Below are 25,790 nucleotides of genomic sequence, written 5' to 3' on the forward strand. Positions count from 1 at the left end.
GGTTAAGTGTCCAACTCTTGGTTTCTGCTCAGGTCAATCTATCTCAGATTTGTGGGATCAAGGCCCATGCTGGGCTCCAAGCTCAGCAGGGTGTCTATTTCTGCCCCCACCCCACCCCACCCCCGTCCTTCCTGTTCCCATGCCCACACATTCTCTCTCTCTCTAACAGGTAAATCTTTTAAACTATATGATTACACAAAAATAAATTTAAATTTTATGTATGTATGTAATCTCTACACTTAACACGGGACTCAAACTCATGACTCCGAGATCCTGAGTCACTTGCTCCTCTGATTGGAGCCAACCAAGCATCTGTGAATTATTTACTTTGAAAATTTTCAATCAGCATAAGGCTGTTACATACAAGCCTAAAGGCTACTAAACCTAAGATTTATATTTACCAACACCATTGAAAATATGCATCAAAAATCAAGAGAAATACAGTAACTGCAAAAAGTCATAAATTCTTGTTCAACTATCTATCCACAGCCCTATTTTAATAGTCCTAATTTTTTTTTTTAAATATGGTGCGTCAAATATTCCTCAACCAATATCTATCACTCTACTCTCTATCTCAAAAACCTTCATAGGGCACACCATTCATGGTCCCTGAGGAGCACAAAACTTCAAAAAAAAAAAAAAAAAAAAAAAGAGGTTCCTGCTTACCTAATGGTAGAAGATTATAGCTTGGACTGTTTTAAAAAAGGCAATAGCTTACATTTTTAGCATGCTTTTCTTCTGAGAAAGCATTTATCCTCTGACTTGTTATCATCATCACTCCACAAAGTAAGGAAAGGGTAAAAGAAACGAGGCTTATTTTACAAAAAGAAACACCAATAATGAAGTCATTTGTCAAAAGCCACAGAAGTAATATTTTGCTAAAACAAATCCCAATTTCAAACCTAGTCCTTTAAAAAATATTTATCCAATAATTACCTCTCCTGGAAGAAAAAAACGGGATATAAGAAAATATACATGTCACTTACTCATTTGTGCAAAAGAAACATAGGAAAGATAATCCAAAAACTAATAAAAATAGTCACCTACAGCAAGTGGGAACAGAAGGAAAGAAGGGAACAATGGGAAGAAGGCAGTAGGAATGATGGTCTTTTTTGTACAGCTTTGATTCTTAGAACTGTAGTAATGCTTCACACACTAAAAAAAAACATGTAATAATAAAAATCAACTATTGTGCGTGGGAGAGAAAAAGTGGAATACCATAGTTAACAAAAGACCATACTGTATTAAAACAATTACATATTATACTCAAAGAAGAAGAAATAAATCTAACTTAAGCATAACTTCAGAAAACAGTATTTTGACTGCATATTATAGAGCAAAGATATCATACATAATATAGTCCTCTGATTAGTAAATTTTTTTCTCACAAGGGGTATGAACTAGCAATTATGAAACTACTTTATATGGTAGAAATGAGTACCAATAAGGGAGAGGAAGGCTGCTGTGTTGGACTGTTATCGAAATGAACTTACAATTTTTAAAAAAGATTTTATTTATTTATTCATGAGAGACAGAGAGAGAGAGAGAGAGAGAGAGAGAGAGATAGGCAGAGGGGATAAGCAGGCTCCATGCAGGGAGCCCGACACGGACCCGATCCCAGGTCTCCAGGATTAGGCCCTGGGCTGAAGGTGGCACTAAACCACTGAGCCACCCAGGCTGCCCTACAATTTTTAATATATATATTGCCCTACAATTTTTAATATATATATTCACCTTCATGTAAATGTAGATTTCCCAGCTTAGTCACTGAGAAGTCCTAGAAGCAATGACACCAAGTAGCAATGAGTACAACTAGTACCCAGATCTTGGTTTCTAAACTCTGTTGTCCAGTAAAAAGAACCAGGGCTGGAACAGGTAAAATACAAGATGAGCTTGGCACATCTTTTGGTGCCTGAAAAGGGAATACTAATAACTGAGGTGAGCATGCTGAAAAGACACAGGGACCAAGATGAAAGAAGTCCAATACTAAAAGTTGTCTCAACAAGTGGAGCAACTGAATGAATGATAACAACAACAGATTATAGTCCATAAAATAAAGTATCTGTGAATCCATTCTGATATAAACTGAATAAACACATAATAAGAAAAGATAGTTCTTCCTAAAAGGATTCCAATTAACAAGCAGGAAATAGAAAATCACCATTTGGTAAACACCACAGTAAAAACTGTTGCAGGCAAAACCCACTAGTAGTTGATTAAGTATAATGAGTGAGAGTATTGCCTAGTATCTCATGAGATAGACATCCATTACACAAAGGGGAAAATACTAACAAGGGCGCAGTATCACTTCTGTGTTATTACTGTGACAGATGTGTAACTTCTAGCAATGGTAAAGCATCAAGTGATTCCAACTGGGAGGAACATTATACAAAAGAACAGACCAGTATTTTTACTGGTCTTAATACAATTAATACATGGCCTTAATACAAAGGCCATGAAAGACAACAAAGAGGAGGAACATCACAGATTTGGGGAGATTTAAAGAGACAAGACAACGAAATTCCCAACGAATAGTGTGGGATTTTGGATCCCCTTTCTTGAAAAAACATTAGTGAGAAAATGAGTGAAATTTGAATAAAATCTGAATAGTACTGTATCAATGTTAATTCCTGGTTTTGATCATTGTACAATGGTTATGCAAGTTAACCACACTACAGGAAGCCTGGTGAAAGGTTTGTGGGGACTGTGTGCTACTTTTTAAACTTTTCTGTAAGTTTCTTTTTTTCTTCAAGATTTTATTTATGTATTCATGAGAGACACGGAGAAAGAGAGGCAGAGAAAGAAGCAGGCTCCATCCAGGGAGCCCGATGTGAGACTCGATCCTGGGACTCCAGGATCACACCCTGGGCCAAAGGCAGTAGCTCAACTGCTGAGCCACCCAGGTGTCCTGTTTAACCATAAATTTTTTAAAAAGTTTTACCCATTAAAAAAAGAAGTTTTTTTTTTAATGAAAAGTTTACCTATTATTATTAAATAAAGCAAATTTCATTCATACACAAATCTAGTATCAGTCTACAGCTTCCTGTTACCTTACAGGATGAGGTATATAAGCTCATTAAGATAGATACAAAATTCATTATGAAATGGCCCATTCATCCAACACTCCATCAAATTAAAGTATTTGTAGTTCCTCTACAATGTCAGGCTCTCTCAAGCCTTTCATATTATACATGCAGTACTCCCCCCCCCCCCCCGTTGGAACTCATTCTCAATGCCATCCTTCAACAAGTCTACAAGAACTCAGTACAAGTACATCCTTCTCTATTATGCTACCTTTCCTGACTTCCCTTAGAAGTGAGAATTCCTCCCTTCCCCATATTCCCCTGTTACAGGCCTGCTAGAAGACTATAAAGCCCTCAAGGGAAGATACCTTGGTTCTGCTTATAGGTGTTTCCTAGACACACAGCACAGTTTGGAATAGTAAGCTTTTACCCAAATGTTATTACAGACCAAATGCTATTATAAGCATATTATACTTCTTCAATAGTTAATTATCAACTTTCTAAAGAGGTACAGAAACCGAGCAACTCTTACCTAAGACCCTTTGAGGGCTGATGTGTCATGGAAATTCATACAAACTTACATACAAGTCATACATTGTACACACTGAGTTAAGTGTTTTGAAATCATAAACACAAATCCAAACCCAAAAAATGTAAACACCAAGAGTGAATTGTAAGGTAAATTATGGAGCTTGGGACCATTGTGATGTGTCAAAGTAGGCTGCAACAGTTGCAACAAATATACCACTTTGTTGGGGAAATTGACCATGGAAGAGATTACCCAAGGCAGTACTATGCTGGGGAGGGGATATATGAGAAATCTCTACCTTCTGCTCAATTCTGTTGTCAACCTTAACCTGCTCCCTGCCAAATAGTCTTAATTATAAAATAAGTAATATTTTTACCTCAAAAGTTAGGGATAATTAAAAATATTAACAGTCTTAACAAATATCACTTCAGGTCAAATTCTACCACCAAATGAGCCTGATGCAGAACTTAGGAAAACCATGTAGATCTTTGGAGTTTGGAAACGGAGATAACAAGAGTAAGGAATTGCTTTATTATTCCTACTTTGCACAAGAAGGTATGGGTATTGTGGGAGAAAGGTAGTGTTCTATACATGTGAATCAGGTCAAGATGGTTGGTTGCTCTTTGGATCTTTTACTTTCTCATTTTTTGTTTAGTAATTCTATCAATTACTGAGTTCAAAGTGTAAATATTTCTAAATATGATTGTGGATTTTGTCTAATCCTTTATCTACATATATTTATGCTTCTTGTATTTGAAGCATCCACCTTTATGACTTTTCTATCTCCTAGATGAAATGACCCCATTTATCAATGTAAAAATGTCCTTTATCTCTGGTAATTGTCTTAAAACTCTGTATTAAAAAAATTTTTTTTTTATTTTTTAAAGATTTTATTTATTTATTCATGAGACACACAGAGATAGAGGGAGAGACAGGCAGAGGGAGACGCAGGCCTCATGCAGGGAGCCCGATGTGGGACTCGATCCTGGGACTCCAGGATCACATCCTGGTCCGAAGGCAGACACTCAACCGCTGAGCCACCCAGGTGTCCCTTAAAATTGTCTTTATTTCTGGTATTTCTGTCTTAAAAATTATTTTGCTAGTATTAATACACTCATAGCAGCTTTCTTATGCTTGTTGTTCATGAAGTGTGTCTTCCCCTGTTCTTTTATTCCCCACAGATCTGAGCTTCCAACTGTTATTATTCATCTTCTACCTAAAGAAAATTCTTTAACATTTCTTTCAGTGCAGATATTCTGCCAACAGATTCCGCTCAACTTTCTTTTATCTAAAAATGACTTTATTTCACCTTTATTTCTAAAGAGTGATTTTGGCCATGTACAGAATGTTGAGAAGCAACCCATCCTCCTCCCATTTTAATGATCCCATCCCCACTGTTTTCTGTCCTCCATTGTTTCTGAGAAGTCACCTACCCTTATCAATATTCATTTATATAGAATTCATCTTTTTTCCATCTGACTGCTTGCAAGATCTTTTTTTCACCATGTTATATTTCTCCTGCTTACTATTTTTTGAGTTTCTTCAATCGATAAAACTATCTTTTTCATTCAAATATTCAGCCATTATTTCCTTAACCCACCACCCGTCCCCACTGGTACCACTCAGTTATCTCCTCCTTCTGGAACTCTAAGTATACATACTTACCATTTCCCCAGGACTATGTTCATTCCTGAGCAGTTCTACATTCAGTCTTTCCTTTTTTGGTTGGATAATTTCCACTGATCTGTTATGTGTACTATTTTTTAAGATTTTATTTATTTATTTGAGAGACAGCGAGAGAACACATGCGCAGGGGAAGGAGCAGAGGGGTATGGAAGAGCAGACTGTGTGCTGAGTGCAGAGCCCAGAGTGGGGCTCTCAATCTCACAACCTGAGATCATGAACTGAGCCAAAATCAAGTCAGATGCTTAACCAAATAAGCCACCCAGGCGCCCCGCGATCCTTTCTCTTCCATTAAGTTTTCAATCTGCTGCTTAGTTTATCAGTAGACTTTTTATTCAGATACTGTACTTTTTAATTCTCCAATTTGTGTTCCACAAGTTCCATGTGACTCTTTTTTAGTTTTCAATTCTCTGTTGAGATCCCCCCATGCTTGCTTTTACTCTAAATCTTCAAACTGGGATCCCTGGGTGGCACAGCGGTTTGGCGCCTGCCTTTGGCCCAGGGCGCGATCCTGGAGACCCGGGATCAAATCCCACGTCCGGCTCCCGGTGCATCGAGCCTGCTTCTCCCTCTGCCTGTGTCTCTGCCTCTCTCTCTCTCTCTGTGACTATCCTAAATAAATAAATAAAATATTAAAAAAAAATTTAAATCTTCAAACATATTTTTATTAGATGCTTTTAAATTTTTATTTCCTAATTCCAATTTGAGTCATTTCAGGATCAGTTTCTATCTTTTCTCATGACTAAGAGACACAATTTTTCTATTGACGTGTAATAAATTGTTATTGTGTAATATATTGTATATGATATGTTACAGACCCTGGATTCAGTTATTTTTTCCCAGAAGCACGTTGATTTTTGCTCTAGTAGGCAAATTTCTAATTGGTTAGAAACCAAATGAATCTTGATTTTGTTTAACTATTTCCATGCTTTCACAGAAACACAGTATAGACTATTTTGGATTTTTCCTTGATTCTATGGTGAGTCCCTTAGTCCTGGGAAAGTCTTAAACTCCTAAAAGCGTGAACTTTCTTTGGTTTCAATGTCAAGCTCAAGTCCAAAATATTTACCAAGACTTGGGAGTATTGAAACTCCAAAATTCTGTCTTCACTGCAGTGGGCAGTGACTACATTCTTTGTTCAGCTCTTTCAGCCTACCAATACTAGGCTCTGTCAAAATTCCATTAAACAGGTACAGTTCAAGGGTAAAGTTAAAGGATCTGAGAAGGATTTACAGATTGTGGGGCTAAGCACCACCCCTCCATGACTCCCTCCTTTGCCACTATTCCCTCCCTCAATTTCTAGCTACTTGGCAGCTGTGACCTCTATCCTGACAATCTGAAAGCTCATGAGATTGTGGCTCTCTAGTTCTGAAAACCCTGAGCCAAATGGACTGAGGAGGCCTTCATCTCAGAAAATTTTCTGAAATTCTGTTGACTTTCTTTGGTAATTTTCAAGTGCATTCTTCCTACTTAGTAATAGGCCTAAGTTCCAAGTTAGCTCTTTTCACTCATGAGTTCTTTCTTAATTGGAGGAAAAGGGACTACTATTTATTCAGGAGAGGGAAGTGGGAGGAGAAAGAAGGAAAGGACATGTTTTAGAACATGGGAGAACAGCTCTCAACAGCTTTATGCATTTCCTCTTTCCAGGAACACACCCATTTTGTTCAGAAGGCTTTTTATGCCATATCAGAATTTATTAGTGCAGCAGTTGATTTTATCAGCACCTGCAAAGCCAGAGGCCCTTAATTTCCTCCATCTACTCTTACCTTTCAAACTGCCTTTGAGTTGGAAGTCAGACTGAATTTTTCTTTTATTTTTAAAGGGGCATTTTTCTAGAGTTTCTCCCTTCTTCTCCCCTACTACTCTATGGTATAAAAATAAAACCCACTCCATTTCAGAGAACATTTCCTGTTTGTCTCGAAATAATTCAGTTTCTGCAATATCTGTACTGTTTTTTTAAAAAAAGTTTATTTATTCATGAGAGACACAAAAAGAGACAGAGACACAGGCAGAGTTCTGCAGAAGCAGGTTCCCCATGGGGAGCCCAATGAGGGACCAATCCCGAGATCACAGACCAATCCCCAGATTACAACCTGAGCCGAATGCAGATGCTCAACCACTGGGCCACCCAGGCGTCCCTATCCTGTGCTCATAACCAAAGCAGATATATATTGGTTCAATCAAGGAACACTCATTCAGTTTGTAAATAAGGCAAAAAGATGAATATGTATCCTTTCAGTGTAACACTTGAACATCATCTAATAAACAAAAGCCTTCCTAGGGTCATATAACTCTTAATAAATTACTTAACTGTGTTTTACTTACTCTTTACACCTGATTAGATACCAGATGTCTTAGGTTGGGTGTTTAATTTTAGAACATCGAGGAGTTAAAATTGATCTGTTTCTAGTTGAAAACATATCTCCAAAGGTAATGGCTTTATTATTCTTAGAGAAAATTATAAAGTTTTGGAGGCTACTGAGTAATATCATTCCAGCACTCATCATTCTCACCTTCACCAGTAAGTCACAATATCTTTCTTTTGAGAATTGTATTTAACTTCCTAAAACTATATTTTGACAGTTAAAACACTTCTGATGTAATTATTCTTAAACCACAAGTCTTCAAATGCTTTTCAAAAGGGACTAAAAAGGTGAGAGGGGGCAATAAATATTTCCATTTTGGAAAAAAATTAACAGGCAAAATAGAAATGGAAAATAGGGTGGTTAAACAGGAGTATGAAAATTTACAGCTGCCCATGTCAAGTATGACTTAAGATTATTCTTAAAGCGAAATTAAAAAGACAAGGTATAAATCACTTTTCAGAAAAAAAGCTGGATAACAAAAAGGCAAAATTAATGATGTGGCTTAAGGATCATCTTAAGTACCACAAATATAATTCTAAGTAAACCAATTGTATTTCAGCAACCAATACTACTACATGAAACAAAAGTGAATAGTCCAGTCCCTATAATGTAAGAACTTTAAAAGCCCTTCTTACAATGAAAAACTATGCTTGGCAGCTGAAATATTAGGCATCAGGAAGTTGTCTTGACCTTCAAAATTGTAGGTTTTGTCCTACAGTTAGATTGTAATCATACAATCTAGGGGCACTTGGGTGGCTCAGTTGGTTAAGCATCTGCCTTGGGCTCAGGTCATGATCTCAGAGTCCTGGGATGGAATCCTATGTTGGGCTCCCTGCTCAGCGGGGAGTCTGTTTCTCCCTCTCTTCCCCACTTGTGTTCTCTGTCACTATCTATTTCTCTCTCTCTCTTAAATAAAATCTGTATATAAAAAAGAAAAAGAAAAAGAATCATACAATCTAATACTGGGTCATACACATGCAAGTAAATAGGAGGTAGGAAAGGGACAAGGCATTAAGGGGTACACACACATGCACATATGTGAACATGTGTAAATACAACCAACCAAAATCAGAGATACATAATGAGAGACTGTCATGTTCAATCCTTCACAAGCACCGAGGTTGAGAAAAACTTGACTACAAGAGATGGTCCAAACATTTTTAGAATCCCTAAATATATGAATATGTAAGTATCTTCACAAAACTCACTCTCAATCACATATGCCTCAAATCTCATGTTTCCTGTACCTCATACCACCAAGCACCAGATGACCTTCCAACTTAACCATGTTTTCTCTCGGACTTGCATCAATTTTTATCTTGGCTAGAGCAATCACTAAAGCAGTTTTCACAAATCATTTGTAAAAAAAATAATTCTATAGATAGCATATAATGAACTCAAACTGAGGACTTGAATACTAGCAAAATCTGGCATTCTACTCTTTATTTAAAACCATTTTCCGGTTAAGAACCATTAATCTCTAAATGTCTTCACATTTATCCCTGGCTTTAAGTTCTCTCATTAGGAAAGTTAGTTTCCACCATTATCACATAAATTCCTGCTAAAGATGATAATAATAAAGGATAACAAGCTTTGTTGATTTACAGATGCAAAAAGACTAGCTGGTTTAACTCAGAATTTAAAGAGCCAGCACTCTAGCCTCCCAAACAAACCACTGTCAATGGGACTTTGGAATTTCTAATGAATGACTTAAATAAAAAAATGTTAATATTCATAAAAGCCAATAAAAAAGTGAAAAAAAAGCTGTTGGGATTCAGAAATTAAAGGAATTAATTTGGGTTTTGAGAGAAATAGAAAAAGGGAAGGAATCATGGTAGAGGGAGATGTGGGCTAGGCTCTAAGGATAGAGAAGATTACAGAAAATTAGAGCTTTACCCTCATTACAAAATTAAAGGGGGTAACTCAGAGTACTTTTACATCTTTGTGAGTTACACCTCTAGTCCAACCTTTTCATCTTGTAGTGGCCCCAAAACAGTGCCTTATTTGTTAAAGGCATCAGAGCCACATGGTCTCCTGATTTCTCAGTAATACTCCATAAAGCCACACTTGCTCTGGCTGTTTTGTCTGGAGTTAGGAGCTGCTTTTAAATTCAAGGTCAACTACACAGCTGCAGGAGGGGCCCTATGCTGCTCTAATTCAGGAATTCAGACCTTGAAATGCCAAAAGTGATAAAAGAGGATACAGTCCCCTTCCTTCAGCCAATGCCAAGGATCCTTGTTAAAGAGAATAAACTGTGTACTGATGCTACCTTTGGAATTCTTACTCATTCCCCCTTTTCTGTCTTTTATACTTACCAATTTATCATTCCCATGATCTGTCTTCACCTCAGAACTAAGTGGAAGAAATAAATCTGTTGTTGTATGCTCCGGGGGAGGTGCCTCCCCAAGAACTATCAATCCCTGCAAGTAAGAGAGAAAACCAACATAAGTGAATGGTATTGTTAAGTCACAAATTTAATTTACAAGTTAATATCACAGGAGTTAGGGGCAGGGGGACTGGTTTACTAAAAGCCTTTTCCCTTTTCCTATGATTCTGAAACAAAATACATTACCAGTAGTAGCTTTGCTTTCCCAAGAGTTATTTCAACATAAAGCCTAGCAGTAACAAGGAGTAAGACCTAAGTCAGACCTAACTTCCCCCTTTTCCCACTGAATGCTGTGACTTACATAACCTGTTACCTTAAGCATTTTAATCTGGAATCTTTACCCAAGTATGGTACTTTACACTACATTATTACTAGGGGCGCCTGGGTGGCTCAGGCTGTTAGGTGTCTGCCTTTGGCTCAGATCATGATCCCAGGGTCCTAGGATCAAGCTCCATGTAGGGCTCTCTGCTCAGTGGGAAGCCTGCTTCTCCCTCTCCCTCTGATTGCTGCTCTCCCTGCTTGTCTCTCTGTCATAAATAGATAAAATCTTTTTTTTTAAAGTATATACTATATTATTAACTAAACTATACCATAGTAGCAGAAGCAATGCACTTTTTAGTTAACTTAATCATAGATGTGGCTTATGGATTACTTTAAGTGCTGCAAATACAAATGTTAAATCAACTGTTATTTGAGCAACCAAAACTATCACGTGAGACAAAGGTGGAATAGTCCAGTCCCTACAATATATTACAAACTAGAAACTTAAAAACAAAACTGTTTCAAAGGCACCGGTTTCTCAGAACCATAAATAACACTCCAGATTAAGTTCCTGCTTCATGATTTCAAATTAAGATCTTACATTCATCCCGGGAAGTAAAAACTGTAAAAAGAAACTTAAAATGAGTCCACATATCCTATCCAGTCAGCAAGGGCCCAGCTTGGTAAAGGCAGAAGTGAGCTTACTGTGTAAAGCAAAAAGCTATACTCATGAATCTCATGCTGAACTCAAACAGAAGTAACCAAACCAAGTTTTGACACTGTGTAACAGAAAGACTGGGGTGAAAGTAACCAGGGCTTTGTGTCTGGGATCTCCTTCTCTTATCTAGAAAATAAGGAGAGCTGATACTAATCTCTTACAGGTAATTTTGTATTAGAATCACCTGGGGAAATTTATCAAGCTATACCTGCCCAGCTTCAACATCAAATCTACTCAGAGTCCCTGGGGTTAGGGCTGGGTATTCTACATTTTTAAAAAGCTCCACGGGTAAGTCCTTTTTTTTTTTTAAGATTTATTTATTTATTTTTATTTATGATAGACAAAGAGAGAAAAAGAGGCAGAGACACAGGAGGAGGGAGAAGCAGGCTCCATACCGGGAGCCCTACGTGGGACTCAATCCCGGGTCTCCAGGATCGCGCCCTGGGCCAAAGGCAGGCGCCAAACCGCTGAGCCACCCAGGAATCCTCCCCCCCCTTTTTTAAAGATTTATTTATTTTTATTTATGATAGAGAGAGAAAGAGGCAGAGACACAGGAGGAAGGAGAAGCAGGTAAAAAGCTCCACTGGTAAGTCCTAAAGCAAGCTATAAATTGAAACATATTAGACTTGAACAGTCTTGACTCAGCATCAGAATCCCCCAGTGAACATCTTAAAACAGATTTCAGGACCTAGAGATTTTGACTGTAACAATTTGAACTCCTTAGGCATTATGACACAACTCCTGTGAGCCAGATGATCCATCCCTGGGGTCCTTTCTAACTCTAAAATCTCTATGAAATGGGATGCAGAGATGAAATCGGGGGTGGTGGTGGTATTAAAAAAGAACAATGGAATTCTATCTCAGTTCCAAAAAAAGGTGCTACAATACCCCCACTACAAGCAAGAGAAACACTACATATCCCCAAATAAGACTATGACCAGACTATGTAGATGAATTGGAAACTCCTCAGAAAGGGTTGGAAAAGACTCATCAAGAAATGTTTTCCCTAGCCTTCAAAATGAAGTTTCTCTGCTAAAAGAACTGCTGCTGCAAAATATTTTCTTGTCTCAATCACAAGCACTGAAAAAGATTTCATAAGCTCTACCATGTCAAAGTAAAAACTATTCGCAAAACCAGCTACCTTGCACACTACTCCCCCTTCTTAAAGTACTGCATTCAACATCTTCCCTGCTTAAAAACCTTAGTTACACTTAACACCAGTCTTAATACCTCCTAGAAAATGTTTGCCTATATGAAGTTGTTGCCACTGAGAGGAGGTTATTACAATATAGTTACTAGGTAAATAAATGCAATTAAAGGTTACAATACTACTAGTCCTTATGTCTTTTGTTCATATGGATTCTGCCCTTTAAAAAATATTTATCTTTCCAAAATGTCATTCATTCTTTCGAAGAGATTGTCAAATCCAAGTCCGGTCTCCTTCCAAGAAAATGTCCCTGGTTAACTGAGCCCTACTTATTTTATCTACATTACCAGAGTTCCTAAAGCATCATGATTATGTCCTACATTCTGTGTATGTGAATCTCATTACCAGAGCAGAACCTTAGGCCAATTTATTTACTGTTGCCTCAATATGTTCATTAACTAATATTAAGCCCCTTAAAGACTTAGACAAAATACAAATATATTTGAATCCCCCATACTCCCTAGCAGAATCATACACCAAAAAATGAAATGTAACAATTATTTTTTGAGTTTTAGGTTAAAATTTTTCCTTGAATAGGAAAGATAAATATAAAACACTGAGTTTATACTAATTACAGCCAGAAGCCTAAATAATCCAATTATCAGGTATAAAGTTACTCCCTCAGTTTTTTTCAGGTGAGAAGGTAAGTCAGGATATAACAGCCAATATTTCAGAGAGAAAACTTTTTCTTTAAACCACTGAGTAATTTCTTAAGATAAACACCTCTCTGACAACATGAACACTCTCCTGAGACTTATAAACAAAACCTGGTAGGAACCATTTATTCCCCATCATTTTATAGATTCAGAGAGGATGCAGGTTTGAAGGTCATGTCAACAGGTCAATCCATGGCAGAACCAGGGCTAAAGACTGGGTCAAACTATTCTTGTTCTTTCATTCAAATCAAGTCATCAAGTATCCATTTATCAACACTTTTTAGGGGCTGGGGATTCTGGAAAGGAGAGACAAATCCTTCCACCCCTGCACCCTCATCTGAATCCATCCCTGAAAGAGTACTTATATTCTTATACTGGGGAAGATAGATAATATACAATATAAATATGTAAATTTTATATAGTATTATCAGGAGGTATAAAATGCTAGAGAGGAAAGAACAGTGTGAGGATTAAGTTGGAGTGGGCACCTCAGGGCTCTTACAGCACTCTAAAATAAGACAGCAAGCTAGCAGACACTATGGTACCAAGACTGGGAGAGTCTCCCCATCTTTCACCTCTGTTCCTCAAGTCAAAAGCAGAATCATGCCCAGGCTCCCTAGGCCTAGAAAACCCCTACATAAGGATGAAAGGAATTGGGGTGCGTCATAGTTGCATGCAGTAGTAATACATCCTCATAAATTATTCCTTTGTGGAAACACAAAGCTCTCCTGTAGAGGTCAAAAAAAGGAAGAAAAAAAATAATATGAACTAAAATTGAAAAAGGAAGAATTGGTAGAAGGAATTATGCTAAGTCTGATTACAATTCCGGGGAAAAGAAGCAAAAAGGAAAGAGGAAAAACCAGTTATAGATGTGGGTTAACTGCTTCTATTTCATCAATTTTGTGTAACATATGGAGTCAAAGTACAAGATTAAAAACATCAATTTATAATACAGAATTAAGATGCAATTTCACATACTCCCTTCCCCTTTTCATTCTGAGTAGATCCATCTTCCTTCCCCATCTTAAGATAAACCAGTGATCTCACCGTAGATCAGTTCCACAGTAACTGTCTGGGACTACCTAGGCAAGACACAGCTGTCCAGAATGCCTTACATCCCCACTAAAATGGGAATGTCAACTGCTTTACATCACTTTTGAAGACAGGTGCATTTCTAATCTTCTCTTCCATTCGGCTCCTTTTCTATCCATAAACTTCAGTGCTCTTCCACCTCTCATTCCCAATAAATAACTGTGCTGTGTAATTTCACAGATCAAAGAGATAAAAGAAAAATGGTATGTTTTGTATTAGACATGGATGTTGAAGACTGTGTTAAGAAATCTCCTTTAGCAAGGGAACCCTTTTGGTCCCTGTGCTTTCCTCCTCAGGTTTATTTAGCACATACGAAATTTCAATAAATATGCTCAAGACAAATGATGAAGACAGAATTGCAGGGTATTAGACAAAATGCTTTGGAGTCAGATAAACAACCATGAGTTCAAATTTACTTCTGCCTCTTACAAACTTGTTAGCTGTAAGATTTGCTCTGTGCATTAAACACCACACATGAACATACCTTATATAGTACACTCTCCAGGTACATAGTTTTCTTTTCTCATTCTAAAAGACATAGTAGCATCTTTTTTTTTTTGTTTAAGATTTATTTATTCATGAGAGACAGAGAAAGAGAGGCAGAGACACAGGCAGAGGGAGAAGCAGGCTCCACACAGGGAACCCGATGTGGAACTCAATCCCTGGTCCCCTGGATCACACTCCGGGCAAAAGGCAGCGCTAAACCGCTGAGCCACCTGGGCTGCCCCATAGTAGCATCTTAAAAAAACAAACAAACAAACAAACAAACAAACAAAAAAACCTCACTGAATATGAAAATTAAAATACAATAAATAGCAAGGAGCAAACACCCAGAGGAACTCCTAAACACTGTATCCTTTCTCCAAAAAGCAAAAGGAATCATTACTGGTACCAAAAGAAACCCTCAAGACTCTTTCAACCTGAAAGTTAATACTTAATTTCTGATTGAAAAGAACTTGGTAATCAACTAATGGTAGTTCTCCCTAACCCTAACGCTTTTTCTTTTTAAGGATTTACTTTCTAACATGTTAACATTAAGTTTCTCAAAGCAGCATAGTCCAAAAAAAAAAAAAAAAAAAAGCCTCACCCTTTTTCCCCCAACCTAAGACAAATTATAACTCTACAGTTGACCATAAAACCTAGACTCATGTCATGCAAAGGTCTGTACTATCCAAGCAATCTTAGATACCATAGAGCAGTATGGAAATGGGAACATCAATCCACTTTATCAAAGCAAGGCAGTTAAAAATCTCACATTGTAATAACTTAAAAAGTAGTTAAGCACTTGGAAAAAAACTAACGAGCAACAGTCAAATGCTTCTATCTCAGCTCTGTCCTCACATGTTTACTTGACCATGAACAAACTGCTTACCCTTCTGGACCTCCACTGGTTTACCTTTAAATTTGTAAGTAATGGTAGGGCACTTAGCACAGTGCCTAGCACAGAGTAAATGCTCAAAGACTTTTATTATAGTGATATAAGACTAAATGCATGTTAACTTATCTTTGGGGTGAATTTCGGTGCTTCTACGTTATACAGGCATGAACAGTATCCCTCCGAAATTTATGCAACCCAGAACTTGTAAATTAATCCTTTTTGGAATTAAGGTCTTTGCAGATGTAACTGGGTTAAAATGAGTGCTAGTGTGGGTCCTAAATCCCAATATGACCAGTGTTCTTTTAAGAGGGCAATGTGGGCACAGACACACAAAATGGTCACATGACAAGAGGCAGAAACTGGAATGATGCTGTTATAAACGGAGGAACACCAAGGACAACCTGCAACCACCAGAAGCAAGGAAGGATTCTTTCCTAGAATCCTCAAGGGAATGTAGCCTTCCCTACACCCTGATTTCAGAATTCTACTCTCCAGAACTGTGAGAAAATAAATTTCTGTTGTTTTAAGTTTACCACTCAATTTGTGCTGTTACAGTGGCCCCAAGAAACTATACATTGGTTTTAAACAGACATTGGGTAAATATAAAATAATAAAATAATAAGGTTGTCAATTTTCTTGACGTATTATTACTTATTAGAATTATTCAATGTTTCCTGTCACAATCATAACAAACATTGTGTATTTAGACTCCAGACCAAGAAAATATATTATAATCTTGAATGTCTTATTTTACAGACCATGAAAACAGAGGCCCAGAAAGATTCAGTGACTTTTCTTTCAGAGCTTCTGTGGTAGCAAAGACAGAACTAGAACAAAAGATTATCAACCCCAAACCTGGAATACATAATGTTCTGAATAAAAACCTCTTGGATTATCAATATATACACAAAACTCCAGAATAACTACTTTCCGGATATTAGAAATATCTAAGACTTCTGAAAGTTTCCCAAAACTGCTTATCATTGCTGCTGAGTTATGAGCTAAAGAATAAAGCAGGAACCAAAAGTGAATTAAGAATATCTTCTCTGGGTGTCTGTCTATCTGGTTCAGTCAGTAGAGCACATGACTTTTGATCTCTGAGTTATGAGTTTGAACCCCAAGCTGGGTGTAGAGGTTACTTAAAAAAATAAAATCTTAGGGGAAAAAAAATTCAAACACAGCTAGTAAGACTGTAAACAGAAGCTGTTGCCAAAATACTTCTCTAAAGTATCCATTAAGAACATAAAAGTTCTTAGCTGAACATGTTTATTATAGTATACTTTATAATATAATTTTAATAAAAGGAATAATTAAAAGTTGCCAAGAAAGGTTAATAGAATGCAGCCAATAAAAATGTTTTCCCAAAAAACAAGAAAAGCACTCCAGTGGAATTTTTGGGATACAAACTCAGATGACATATACGAGAGGCTGGGGAACTTCAAACTCTTGTCATTTTATCTTGTCAGTTGGTCATTCTTTAGCTTTGGGCCTACTACTTAATTTAATGCATACGGTCCACAGTAATTTTCTGAAGGCTTTGACCAGCATTAAAGCAGAACAAAAAAGTGTTGTAACACTTAAGAGCAGCAGATTCAACTAGCTAATACTTAAAAAAAAAAAAAAAAATCTTGCAGGATTTTGCATACAAAAGTATGATTTTTATTTACCACTGACCCCTCTAAGGAGAACAGTGCCTGGTACACAAAGGCACTCACCTATTTGCTAAACAGACATCTTTTCTATGCACATTCATTCCTCAGTCAAACCCATATTGAGTAAGAGACTTTTTTCTAAGTTCATCTTTAAAAAGAAAAACTACCAGAATGTCACTATCAAAGATAAAAGTTCTGTAGGAATCAGGACTTAGCAGTTTGGAGGACACCAAAAAAACCCAAAATCTCAACACCAATGTCTAATTTCACTGGAACAATCTTTCAAGAGAAGCTTAGTCGTAAAATAGAAATGCACCTAAGTAACAACGCAAGATATCATCCTCCTGTCATCAATGCTTTTCCATATATATAACAAATAGTAAGTTATATCAATGGCTTACTTAATAGTCTCTTTTTCTTAGTTTCCTACTAGCCCCCAAATAGAACTGTTTTGTTCTAAACACATGTTCAATTTAACATTATATTCTAATAGTGTTGTCTCACTATACTAAACAACAGCAGGCCCTTAAACAAATTAAGCCACTATATCAGATCACATTAAACTCTTCCCTCTGACACAGTTAAGAGTTACTGAGGATGGGGAAAAAAGGGATAATGGTAATTTTTCACTGGGCTGAAAAAGACCAGACATTTATCTCTTACCTTATTAGCACGTATCTGTTTGTAAATATCTGTTTGCTGCCGAATTCGATATTCCAAGTCAGAAACATGAGCCTGAAGCCAGTTCCAGCGGCTGACAATAGCTGCTCGGTCTGCAGCCCATCTCCATTCTGACCTGCGCCTCCTAAAAGGAAATAAACAGTGAAATTCAAGAGTAGCAACAACATTTATACCCAAAGGGAATAGGAGGATTTTAACATCTAAAGGCTCTTACGTCACTTCTCCTAGTGCCAAGAAAAACACAAGACTTTATGTATGTATGTATGTACGCATGTCAATCACAGGACACCTATGGACAAAACCTCACATATAAGTAAGTCCCATATTAACTAGTTGAAACTGACTTCTAGTATCCTGATCCTGTGGCAATTTCAGAGAAGACATAGAAATATTCTCAGGAGACAGAGAAGTATTTTTCTACTTTACATAAGACATATAAACTAAAGATTATCTACACAGAAAATCCAAAAGACATCACAAATTAAGAATTCAGCAAAACTGTCAAGATTGGCATACTAAAACTCAAAGTGTTGTTATGTGCCAATAAGTAGAAAATACTCACTTTTATAAAGAGCACTATTCACAATACCAACAAATGCTAACATTATACATAAAACATTTTTAGGGAAAATAATAAAACCTAAAATCATAAAGGCCTCTATAAATGATGCGATACAATTTTTAATGGCATTTTCATATACATGTATAAATTCAGATATTTTTTAAAAAGATTTTATTTATTTCATCAGAGACAGAGAGAGAGAGAGGCAGAGGCAGAGGGAGAAGCAGGCTCCATGCAGGCAGTCTGATGCGGAAGTCATCCCGGGATTCCAGGATCATGCCCTGGGCTGAAGGCAGGCGCTAAGCCGCTGAGCCACCCAGGGATCCCCCAGATAATTTTTTTTAAAGATTTATTTATTCAGGGATCTCTGGGTGGCGCAGCGGTTTGGCGCCTGCCTTTGGCTCAGGGCGCGATCCTGGAGACCCAGGATCGAATCCCACGTCGGGTTCCCGGTGCATGGAGCCTGCTTCTCTCTGCCTGTGTCTCTGCCTCTCTCTCTCTCTCTGTGACTATCGTAAATAAATAAATAAAATTAAAAAAAAAAAAAAGTTAAAAAAAGATTTATTTATTCATAACAGAGACAGAGAGAGAGAGGCAGACATATAGGCTCTATGGGAAGCCCAATGTGGGCCTCAATCCCAGGACCCCAGGATCACAGCCTGAGCCAAAGGCAGATACTCAACCAATGATCCACTCAGGTGTCCCAAATTCAAATAAGTTCCAAATTCCCTACGAGGTTTTTAATGAAAGCAGATGAACAGATCCAAAAATTCACAAGGAAATGAGGACCAGCAGTAGAGATATTCTAAAGAAAAACTGATGGAAACTGGCACTACAGACTTCCCGTAAAGCCATGACAATTATGGCAATCTAGAAAGACAAAGGAGACTAGTGAGACAAATACAAGGCCCCAAAATTTAGAACTGGATATATAAAAAGGATGACATCCATTACCAATGGGGAAAGATTGAACTACTCAATAAAATAGTACTGAAATAGCCAATTCTTTACATGGAAAAAAGTAAAATTAGTTCCCTTCTTCATGATATAATTCCTTAATTTTGGAATTCCTAAATCTGAAAAGCCACGCTCAAAAGTATCTTTAGGATTCCTTAAATAAGACACAAAAAACATTTTAGTTAAATTTCAACATACAAAAGATTTAATGAGGTAAAGGCAAGCCGCTATTTGGTAGAAGGTATCTCTAATACAAATAATTCAAGATCAAATATCAAAATATAGAACAGAACTCCAAACAGGTTAAAAAATGGACAATGTAATAACAGATAAATGGAGAAATCACCTAAGAGAAATCCAAATGGCCAGTGAGTACATAAAAATATGCCATACCCTGTTAGATTTTGGTCAAAATATTATTTTTTAAAAAAGATTTTATTTATTTAATTAATTAATTTATTCATTCATTCATTCATTCATTCATGAAAGAGAGAGAGAGAGAGGGAGAGAGAGAGAGAGAGACATAGGCAGAGGGAGAAGCAGACTCCATGCAGGCAGCTGGATGTGGGACTCGATCCCAGGACTCCAGGATCACACCCTGAGCTGAAGGCACTTAACCACTGAGCCACCCAGGCATCCCTGAACTTCTAATTTTTTTTTAAATTTTATTTATTTATTCATGAGAGAGAGACAGACAGAGAGAGAGACAGAGAGACAGACAGAGACACAGGCAGAGGGAGAAGGAAGCTCCATGCAGGGAGCCCACCATGGGACTTCAGGACTCCAGGATCACGCCCTGGGCTGAAGGCAGCACTAAACTGCTGAGCCACTTGGGCTGCCTATTTAAACCCAAATAGGGAAAAACCAAGTTTTGGTAAGATGTGAGAATCAGGAATTCATACACTGCCAGTAACAAAAACCGGCACTCCCCCTTTTAAAGAGTAATCTGGAAATACTTGGCTAGACAGAAAAATGTGCATACCCAACCATCATGAAATTCTGTTTCTGAAAACAAACCTGCATACCTATATGAAGAAACTGATTCACTGCAGTAAAAGGCTGTAATAGCTAAAAGTTACAATCTAATTTGCTAAAGTAGGGAAATAAACTAAGAAAGAAGTCTTTTCAGATACACACAAGTAGTAAAAGAATTTAATGGAATACTGTTTATCAATAGTTATTATTGTATCTATCAACATGAATAAACCTCAACAATACAGAACAGAAAAACTTAAGAAAACCAAAAAAGAATAAACATACAATTAGGACTGTTACCAGTACATAAATAGTAAAGGTATACAAACATGCACAGAACTAATACTCAACAAATTTAGAATCAGGGTTCTCATCACCTCTGGGAAGGGGAATGAAGTTGGATTTTAGCTCTACTTATAATGTAATGTGTGACTCCTCTTTTAAAAACAACAAGTCTGGGGCACCTGAGTGGCTCAATTGGTTGTCTGCCTTTAGCTCAGGCCCTGATCCCAGCATGCTGGGATCAAGCCCCACATCAGGCTCTAAGCAGGGAGCCTGCTTCTCCCTCTCCCTCTGCCTGCCTCTCCCCGTGCTGGTCTTAATTATAATTAAGACCAAGGATAGTAACAATATTTTATTTTATATGGTCCAAAAATAAGCCATTCAAGACAACCACTGTGATAAAGTATTGTCCTATTATTTCTCTGTTAGAAAGAAGGCATTTGGGGATCCCTGGGTGGCTCAGCGGTTCGGTGCCTGCCTTTGGCTCAGGGCGCAATCCTGGAGTCCCAGGATCAAGTCCCGCATTGGGCTCCCGGCATGGAGCCTGCTTCTCCCTCTGCCTGTGTCTCTGCCTCTCACTCTCTCTGTGACTATCATAAATAAATAAAAAAAAATAAAACTCCATACATTCTCTGAAACATATCACCTTGTCTTTAAAAAAAAAAAAAAAAAAGTATAATTTTCCTATTTAAGTGACAGAATAAAAATGATTAATGTGTTAAAAAAAAAGTATAATTATCTAGTGTAATGTTGACTGCAAGTCTAGTTCCAGCTCAAATTCAGAAGAGAACCTCAAGAGGTTAAAGTAATAACTTCTGGATCATCCCTAAACTATAAAAATGTCTGAAAGAGGCAAAGCTAGTTAACCTGCATATCAACTTTCCAATATTCATTCCTCTACAAAGTTTACCACCTTCTGGGATCCCTGGGTGGCGCAGTCGTTTAGCGCCTGCCTTTGGCCCAGGGCACGATCCTGGAGACCCGGGATCGAATCCCACGTCGGGCTCCGGTGCATGGAGCCTGCTTCTCCCTCTGCCTATGTCTCTGCCCCTCTCTCTCTCTGTGGGACTGTCATAAATAAATAAAAATTAAAAAAAAAAAAAAAGTTTACCACCTTCCTATCCTGTTAAATCTGTTGGTTTTTATAAGTCATGTCATTCCCAAAACTATCACAGCACTGAATGTCTGTCTACCATATCACCAATGCGCTCAATAAATAAACCTCAAGTCACTACTTTTTTTTTTTTTTAAAGATTTTATTTATTTATCCATGAGAGACAGAGAGAGAGAGAGGCAGAGACATAGGCAGAGGGAGAAGCAGGCTCCACGCAGGGAGCCCGATGTGGGACTCGATCCCAGGTCTCCAGGATCACGCCCTGGGCCAAAGGCAGACACTCAACCACTGAGCCACCCAGGTGTCCCAAGTCACTACTCTTAATGTAAGTTACACACTACTTTTCCTAAATAAGCTCCCCTCAAACCTCATTTCTTCCTGTCATGTGTAAGGTACCATACAGCTCCTGTGGCTTTTCAAATCCTAACTCTTGAAGAAAACAAAGTATAAGAGAAGTCAAATATTGTAAAAGCAATTCAAAGACAAAAAGTGATTAGTAAAATTAACACAACATCCATTTAATGACAAGTGATTCACAGACAAAATTTGTTTTAACAACTGATAGTGGCCAGCCAAAACAAAACCCTAAAGTTGAAAACTAAAGAAAAGGAGATTTCTTGGCAAATTTACAGCACCTCCTCCTTAGTCACCCCTAATGGACAAGGAATCCTGGCAGTCTCTCCCAATGATCCTGAACTTAGTTCATAAGCCTTCTCATGACAATGTTCCAGGACACCAAGCTCTCTATATTGTCAAGAAAGATGAAATCTATTTGTTATCTCTGAATTTAGACACATCTTAACCAAAAAAAAAAAAAAAAAAAAATTTTTTTCCTTGTCTGATGGAGGAAGGGAAGAATAAACCAAAACATTTTAAAATCTGTGTGAAAGTCTGAGGCTAAAAAAGAAAATTACTTAAAATATTTCAGTTTACAAGAACTTTGATGAATAAATACTATTTTTCTCTGATAACAAAGAACAGCCCTTTTAAATTTTCCTAAGGTCAAAACTAACAAACCTGCTATATAGGTATTCTCCTAAATATCAATAATAAACTGAACCTCCTTATAATATTTCTTGGAAACTGGCGAATAAACTAATTAAAAATAGGCAGCATTAAGGGAATAGTCATCACAATTATGAATAATTTTCATTCTACAAATACATTTGTCATTTGACAGTTTAGAATTGGAAGTAATTTTCAATGGCAAGTTGCCACCATATTATAATGAATGAAAAACAGAAAACCCTGCCCCAAGTGTCCAAAAAAGTATTTTGTGCTTTTTTTTTGAAGATTTTATTTATTTGAGAGAGCAGAGAGCACAAATGGAGGGGGACTGGGGGAGAAGAGAAGCAGAATCACCACTGAGCAGGGAGCCCAAAGCGGGGCTTGATCCCAGGATCCCTAGATCATGACCTGAGCTGAAGGCAGACGCTTAATCAATTGAGCTACCCAGGCACCCTAGTATCTTGTATTTAAAAAATCTGCAATAGGGGATCCCTGGGTGGCTCAGCGGTTTGGCGCCTGCCTTTAGCCCAGGGCGTGATCCTGGAGTCCCGGGATCGAGTCCCACGTCGGGCTCCCGGCATGGAGCCTGCTTCTCCCTCCTCCTGTGTCTCTGCACCTCTCTGTCTCTATGTCTATCATAAATAAATAAATAAATCTTAAAAAAAAAACTGCAATATGGGCAGAAAGATCAACTGTAGCAAAGGTGAGAGGAATACAGTTAACAAGTCTGAGGTAGCTATGATGATGTTACCAAACTCCAGTGATAGAGCAGAACCTCACAAAATATTATTTTAAGAATAAGATCTTCACATCTCTTCTTTTCCCCCCATAACAAATACAACATGCCACAGAAGCTCAATTTACCAGAGGGAGATGTGGATTTCCTCCAAATGTTCAAAATGTAAATTTACTATTCTGATAATTTACATTATCAAAAATGAGATATTGATTTAATATTAGTCATATAGACTTCAAAAAAGAATACATGACTAAGGCAGCACAAGGATAATTACATATTGAGAATTTGTTTCTAATGTAGTCTTTATGAATGATGAAGAAAAAGATGCATTCCAACACAGATGAGTCTTTCAACTCTCTCTTGTTGCTTATGCTGTGCTAACAATTAGTGAAATTGTTTTACTGCATTGCCTGTGCAGGATGCTAGAATGCCTTCTAATCTATTATTCTGCTATGAACTTTATTCCAGTTTATGCTAGAATGTTTGTCTATAACTACCAGGCTACTGCTTGAGAATTCATTTTAACTCATATTTTGCCCCTCACTTTTATAAAAGTTTTATTGATAAATTTGCTTTCCCTCCATGTGCTACATAAAAATCCATTAAAATTTTACATTATGGGTTGCTTTTTGGTTACCTAACTGCAGGAAGATACAGTTCCAATGTTTCCTTTGGTAATACCACGTGAATAATAAATTGTAATGTTGCCAGCTATGTATCAGTATTTATTTGTATAAAATAGTATATGCCCTATAAATAGATTTCTTTTTTAGCTATGTGAATTTATAGTTTAATGGTTCTTTTTAGAGGGTTAGAAGAATATTACCACATATCTCGAACTTAGGAAATTTTACAGGAACCCCTATAGAGTATTTATAGTGCTGACTTGAACAAAAAACTATTTCCTCTAAAAAAGCTCTTATATTTATAAATACTTTGAAACTACATAGTGGAAAGCACTTGAAATTTTAGGGTTCACCTTACCTGCTGGCCAATGTAGAAAATGAACAGGTGATTTCTGTCTTTAATTTTCCAAATCATCTTGAATGGTAATGTTAATGGAAATGTTTCATTAGAAGAGGAGAAATAGATCAACACAGGGATTTTTGTGTAAGGAGATTTAACCTCTCTTTAAATGTGGCAACCAAGATCCTCCTATATTTCTTACGAATTAGGAATTACACACTAAATCCTCAAAGGTGTCACTGACAAAAACTTTTTTTACTGCACCTTAAGAAGTAATGATCTGAGTCACTTAACTCAGAGGTGGTTACCACTGATTTTCTAAAATAGAAACATTAAGGAATGTAATTTCTGCTAACAGAAAAATAAGAATTTGCAATATTATGTCCCTTACTATGCCCACTGTCAACTTATTGTCAATGAGTTCCAACAAGAGATTACTAATATACCAACTCTATTTGATAAACCCTATATTCAATGCCTATAGTACTGCCACAAATAGCAGACCAACAAGCAGCAGTGACAGATACTTCTTTTTTTCTCAAAGATAAAGTACAGCAAAAGCAGACTTATCTGAAAGGAACACTAAAGCTAGGCATTGAACCACATCATATTTAACCTACTGCTGTCTTTAATGAAACCACCTAGTCCTATTCCAAGATGGAAAATCTGTAAATCTAGCAGAACAGTGCTGATGGATAGTTTTCCCTGATCTATATATACATTTTGTAAGTACAAGGGCGGGGGGTGGGGGAGTGGGGACAGGACAGGACAGGACAGACACGACAGAGGGAGGGGAAAAGAGAATCTCAAGCAGGCTCCATGGTCCCAGAGTAGAGCCCAATGCTGGGCTCAATCTCACAATCTCAAATCCTGTACAGTAATTTTTAAAAATTTTCATTAAACAACAATGAATAGGCTGGAAAGGCCTAAATGGCGGTGATTCCTCTTCAATTCTGATTTCATTTCTATTTCCAGTTCTTTCACTTTATGTTAAAAAAAAAAATTCTACTAACAAAATGGCTGTCTACAGCAAGTTACACAGCACTATGCTGGCACACAAAAAACTGGCACGCAAATCACTTCAGTTATGTGCTATTCAAAGTGTGCAACAAGGCCTGGGAGACACCTAGATTCTGAAATCTCCAAGTTCTCTAGATGACTTAGAAAACCAACAGAATAAAGTAAAACTGAGATCCCTGAACATCCAGAACATACACAGTTGCAAGATTCACAGTATCTAGGGTAAGGGTTAGAGTCACAAGAACAGAAAATCTTGACATTATTGAGAGCCTTATTAAAAAAATGTAAAAAAAAAATGTGTATACAAGAATTCACTATCTATCTCAAATGTAGTATGAAATGAATAGGTAAAAGAGCAGGAATATAGGTTCGCGCCAAGTTCTCACTTTTATTTACTCTATGACATTACAGACATGAAAACTGACCTCTGGAAGTAACAGCAACATTTGCCTCACAGGAGTGTGGCGTTCATAAAATGATATAATCCTAATTGCAAAGTACAATCTGTGTATTAGAAAAGATTAAATAAACATAA

General features: G+C 37.2%; 1 protein-coding gene across 6 annotated transcripts in view; it reads right to left on the reverse strand.

Annotated features, from left to right (window-relative positions):
- The window catches only part of KANSL1 (KAT8 regulatory NSL complex subunit 1), a 185,893-nt gene that overhangs the window by 36,502 nt on the left and 123,601 nt on the right, over positions 1 to 25,790 (reverse strand). For all 6 annotated transcript variants that reach the window (XM_035721191.2, XM_025436764.3, XM_035721190.2 and 3 more), the window contains 2 exons: positions 17,615 to 17,756; positions 9,917 to 10,021 (listed from right to left, as the gene is read on the reverse strand). In XM_035721191.2, the coding sequence (XP_035577084.1) occupies positions 9,917 to 10,021; positions 17,615 to 17,756 (247 nt within the window). The remainder of the gene's footprint in view (positions 1 to 9,916; positions 10,022 to 17,614; positions 17,757 to 25,790) is intronic.

This window comes from Canis lupus, chromosome 9 (assembly GCF_003254725.2).
Source record: "Canis lupus dingo isolate Sandy chromosome 9, ASM325472v2, whole genome shotgun sequence".
Lineage (NCBI taxonomy): Eukaryota > Metazoa > Chordata > Mammalia > Carnivora > Canidae > Canis > Canis lupus.